This window comes from Portunus trituberculatus, chromosome 6 (genome assembly GCF_017591435.1).
Source record: "Portunus trituberculatus isolate SZX2019 chromosome 6, ASM1759143v1, whole genome shotgun sequence".
NCBI lineage: Eukaryota > Metazoa > Arthropoda > Malacostraca > Decapoda > Portunidae > Portunus > Portunus trituberculatus.
In genome coordinates this window covers 4,550,981-4,556,388 of record NC_059260.1, presented here as the reverse complement: position 1 = coordinate 4,556,388, position 5,408 = coordinate 4,550,981, and the positions used below count along the sequence as shown (strand labels likewise).

The window sequence follows — 5,408 nt, the reverse complement described above, 5'->3', positions numbered from 1 at the left end:
ACACACACACACACACACACACACCTGTAGACCATATTAGCAGGTGAGAAGATTCGTGTATGTACCTTTAATTAAAGTTCTTATTCTGAACCACTCCTCTGCGTCACCTCTATTCTAAAAAGCTTTATTTAAATTGGAGCGAGTTTCATTAAGGTGTTTTTATTAAGGTGCTTTTATTTGAATCAGCATTTTTTCCCCCTTTTTTTTTCTTTTATTATTTCTTTCTCTTATAGATTTTGTCTCAATTGTTTATCATTACAATTAATCAGTTTATTCGTGTTTTTTTTTCATTTATCGTCTTTTTCTACATTTCATTCAGCTTACTCACCGTTGTAGTTCACTCATTTCATTTTTTTTTTTACGGTTTTAGAGGCAGAGTGACAAGATTTCTGGACTATTAATTGGAGGACACTCTTCGAAAATCCTGCTTATCATATTTCTGGTCCTTGAAAATAGTAGCGGTGACAGCAAAGCGTTTCTGAATACCTGTCTCTCTCTCTCTCTCTCTCTCTCTCTCTCTCTCTCTCTCTCTCTCTCTCTCTCTCTCTCTCTCTCTCTCTCTCTCTCTCTCTCTCTCTCTCTGCTCTGTTATCTATTCTATTTTCGTTATTATTCTCCTTTTCAATCTATCAGTCTTAACATGTTTTTTGTCTATTAATTCTCTCTCTCTCTCTCTCTCTCTCTCTCTCTCTCTCTCTCTCTCTCTCTCTCTCTCTCTCTCTCTCTCTCTCTCTCTGAAATTTCTCCTTTTTTTGTCCTTTTCTATTTTATTGAGGTTAATAATCGATTTATCTTTTTTTTTATTCTTTATTTTCCTTTATTTTTATTTTTATTTATTCTATTCTATTTTATTTATTTATTTTTTTTTCGTCTACGAGTATTCTTGATTTTGTGACCTTTTGTAACGAAGAGGCGAGAAGGTTAAGTGCTTTTTCTTTTTTTTTGTTTTCTTTTTCCTTTTTTCCTTTTTTTTTGCTTTGCCATCTTTGTCATCATCATCATCATCATCATCATCATCATCATCATCATTATCGTCAGTATTGTTATTATGATCATGTTTCTTTGTTTTTTTCTACTTTGTTGTTGTTGTTGTTGTTGTTGTTGTTGTTTATCAGTATCGTTGTCTTCTCTTCCTTTCTTCTTCTAATTCATTATCATCATCATCATCATCTTCTTCTTCTTCTTCTTCTTCTTCTTCTTCTTCTTCTTCTTCTTTTCTCTTCTTCCTCTTCTTCTTGTTCTTCTTGTTCTTCTTTTCTCCTTCCTGTCTTCTTGTTGTCCTTTTTCTCCTTCTTCCTTGTCTTCTTGTTCTTTTTGTTCTTCCTCTTCTTCTCCTTCTTCTTCTTCTTCTTCTTCTTATTATTATTATTATTATTATTATTATTATTATTATCATCATCATCATTATGTATTGTCCTTACTCCTTTATTACTTATTTTACTGCTCTATTGACTTGCATGATCTCTCTCTCTCTCTCTCTCTCTCTCTCTCTCTCTCTCTCTCTCTCTCTCTCTCTCTCTCTCTCTCTCTGATCTATCAATTATTTCTACTTTTTTTTCATATTTCTCTGTATTTAGTCCATCTTTACTCACATGTTCCCGTTTTCTTTAGTTCAAGGGGGGGGGTTAATTTGTCGCCTTTTTTTTTCTTTTTCACTTTTCTTTTTTTTTCTTTTTATAGACACTTTCATAAATTTTCTCCTGTGAACTTTTGCTTAATTTCTTTTCGATTGTGGTAGGTTAAGTTATAATTTCCCTTTCTTCTTCTTCTTTTCTTCTTTTTTCTTCTTCTTTATTTTTTTTCTTCCTGTTTTTCTTGTTCTTCTTCGTGTTCTTTATTTTTTCTTCTTCGTCTTTATTTTTTCTTCCTCTTCGGCTTCGTCTTTTTTTTTTTTATTTGTTATTTGTTTCTTCTTTTTGTTGTTGTTGTTCTTCTTGTTCTTCTTATTCTTTATTTTTCTTCTTCCTTCTGTTCTTGTTCTTGTTCATCATCATCATCATCATCTTCTTCTTCTTCTTCTTCTTCTTCTTCTTCTTCTTCTTCTTCTTCGTAATTCTATCTCTATTATTTCAAATTTTGGTGTTTCTAGAGAGAGAGAGAGAGAGAGAGAGAGAGAGAGAGAGAGAGAGAGAGAGAGAGTGTGTGTGTGTGTGTGTGTGTGTGTGTGTGTGTGTGTGTGTGTGTGTGTGTGTGTGTGTGTGTGTGCATAGAATGGATGAGATACGTTGATAGATAGATAGATAAATTGATAAATAGACAAAGATTTTAGTGTGAAAGGCCCTTTATTTATTTATTTTTCTTTATTCTTTAGTATTTGAGATTATTTTGCTCAATATTTTCTTTTCTGTTTTTGTAGTTTTAGGTCAGTAACCCCTCTTGATTGATTGATTGATTTATTTATTTATCTATTTATTTCTTTATCTATCGCTCAGTAGCATTTTAGTGATTTTTGTCTTTCTCTTTAGCATTTCAAGTCAACATTTTTATTTTTTTCAATATTTTTCTCTTTTTTTTTCTTATTTATCCTTCTCTTCTACAATTCACCTCTTCTTTTTTTACTTGGGCAGTTTTTTTTTTTTTTAATTATCGTTCATTCTCTCTCTCTCTCTCTCTCTCTCTCTCTCTCTCTCTCTCTCTCTCTCTCTCTCTCTCTCTCTCTCTCTCTCTCTCTCTCCTTTTTCATCATTACACTTTATTCATTCTATTTTTATTTGGATCAGCACTTTCCCTTTTTTTTCTTTTTTTTTTCTTTCTCTCTCTTATACATTTCATTTCCATTGCTCATCATTACAATTAATCCGTTTCTTCTTATTTTGTGTCAATGTTTTTCCTTTTCCATCATTTATTTTTCATGTATCGCTGTCTTTTTCTCCATTTCTTTCACCTTTCTCACCATTACAATTCACTCATATTATAATCTGTCAATATTTTCCTTTTCATTATTATTCATCACTCTCTTACATTTCACGTACTCACCATTACAATTCACTCATTTATTACTATCTCTATCAGTAATTTCCCCCTTTTTTTTTTATTCACCACTCTCTTCTTCATTTCACATCACAATCACAATTCCCTTAGTCTTCATTAATTTATCCATCAATTAATTACTTTTTATCAATCGTAAGACCAACATTTTAATCCTCTCTGACATTATAAGCGTCAATGTTCACCTAACCTTTCCTTTTATTCCCATGAGAGAGATAGAGAGAGAGAGAGAGGGGGAGAGAGAGAGAGGTCACGAGGTCTTCTTTTTGTCAAACGGTGTGATATTCTTATTTAATTTCGTGTCACAGACTCGTATCCCGTGTCGTGTCATTGCGTTTAGACCTTTTGTTTTTGTATCACCTGGGATTCGCCGGGACCTGTTTGGGAGACGTACAGACAGACAGACAGGTGAAGCGAGGCCAGGTGAGTGTGGTGTGTTGATTGGTGCAGGTGAGTGTGCTTTGCTTCACCTGTTACTTGTGGTATTGGCTGGTGATTAGTAAAAGGTGTGAATTTTGGTGAATTTTGGTGTATTTTTATTTTTTTTTCTTGTATTTTTGTTTTGGTTTGGTTTGACGTTGTTGTTGTTGTTGTTGTTGTTGTTGTGGTGGTGGTGGTGGTGGTGGTGGTAGTGGTGGTGATCCTGCTACAACTGCTACAGCTACTGCTACTGCTACTGCTACTAATACTGCTGCTGCTGCTGTTCTAGTAGTAGTAGTAGTAGTAGTAGTAGTAGTAGTAGTAGTAGTAGTAGTAGTAGTAATAGTAGTAGTGGTAATAGTAGTAATAGTAGTAGTAGAAGTAGTTGTTCTTTTTTCTATTTTTCTTTTCCGTTTTTCCTTTTCATCATCATCATCATCATCATCATCATCATCATCATCTTGGCTTGTGACGTAGAAATGGAACGAGTATTTAAAGAGATAAGAGAAAGAAAGTAGTATTGGAATGCATTTACAAAGATTAGGGCGAAGAAAAGGAGGAATAGAGAGAGAGAGAGAGAGAGAAAGAAAAAAAAAATTCAAATATTAACAACAATTTATTTACCTGAAGACATGAAAACAAAAAAAAGTTCCTGTCATTTACCTGTCGATTAATTTTTAGCATCATCACCTTACCTTTAATTAAATAGAACAGCAAGATGCCTAATAAACCACCTTGTTTTTACCCACCTACCTGCCGCCACCTTATTCACATGTACTTACTCACCTTTACCTAACGAGTACAGGTGCAAGAGATATTTTCCCACGGGAGTTAAATTATCGTGGCATTTACCTGGTTGTTTTTTTTCCTCTGTGTTTATTTGTGTGTTTGTGTTCGTTTTAATGTCTTGGTATTAAAGTGTTTTTATTTTTTTTAATCTTTTTATTGAAGTATTTGTCGTGTTTATTTTAGCTTTATTTTTGTATATATGTTTTTTTTTTGTGTGTGTGTGTGTGTGATTGTGTATCTGTCTATCTATCTATCTCTCTGTCCGTCTATCTATCTACCTATCTATATATTTATTTATCTATCTGTATTTCTATCTCGATATCTTTCGGTCAAACTGTCTATCTGTATCTATCTATCTATCTATCAATGTATCTATTCCTGTTCTTGCATTCTATATCCATCCATCTATCAGTCTATTTATCTATCTATCTTTCTATCTCTCAGTCCATCCATGTATCTTTATCTATCTCTCCCCCTGTATGTGTGTCTGTCTACTTGCCTATGTATCTATCTATATCCCCAGGTAAGGAGGTAAGGCCTGTATCATTAAGAAGAATTATGAGGCTGTTGCTACTAATGTTGTTGATGAGATTATTTTATATGCATTGTTTCTCCTCCTGCAGACAGTTATGAGACAAGGAGGAAGGAGAACAAGACGGAATTATCGTTCAGGAGGAGGTGTAGCTGCAATAACAATAACAACAACAGCAACAGCAACAGCAGCAGCAGCAGCAACAACAGCAGCAGCAAAGTAAGAAAAATATAGGAGAAAATGATGAACAAGAAGTGAGAAAGAAAATAAAAAGGAAGGAAAAGAGTAGAGGAAAAAATGTAAGTGATTGAAAATAGACGATATAAGAGAGAGAGAGAGAGAGAGAGAGAGAGAGAGAGAGAGAGAGAGAGAGAGAGAGAGAATAACTTGTCTGAACTTCATTCGAACTTTACCTGAGAGTGAAGTGAAAATGTGAAGTGTGAGGAAGAAGTAGAACGTTTTAAAGTACTTGGAATGCTTGAACAAATGTGTGTGAGAGAGAGAGAGAGAGAGAGAGAGAGAGAGAGAGAGAGAGAGAGAGAGAGAGAGAGAAAATAGAAAACGACGAAAAAATAGGAAACTGAAAAAAATAGTGATGAAAAAAAACAGAAAACGAAAAAATTGGGAAACGATGAAAAAAATTTGAAAAGGATGAAAAAAATAGGAAACGAAAAAAGTA

The 5,408-nt window shown here is 33.6% G+C and overlaps 1 protein-coding gene across 1 annotated transcript in view; it reads left to right on the top strand.

Moving 5' to 3' along the window:
* The window catches only part of LOC123516783 (probable serine/threonine-protein kinase DDB_G0278901), a 203,658-nt gene extending 198,656 nt beyond the window's left edge, over positions 1-5,002 (top strand). Inside the window, exon 3 of the mRNA XM_045276442.1 lies at positions 4,821-5,002. Within this exon, the coding sequence (XP_045132377.1) occupies positions 4,821-4,963 (143 nt within the window). The 3' untranslated portion in view covers positions 4,964-5,002. The remainder of the gene's footprint in view (positions 1-4,820) is intronic.
* The last annotated feature ends 406 nt before the right edge of the window (positions 5,003-5,408 follow it).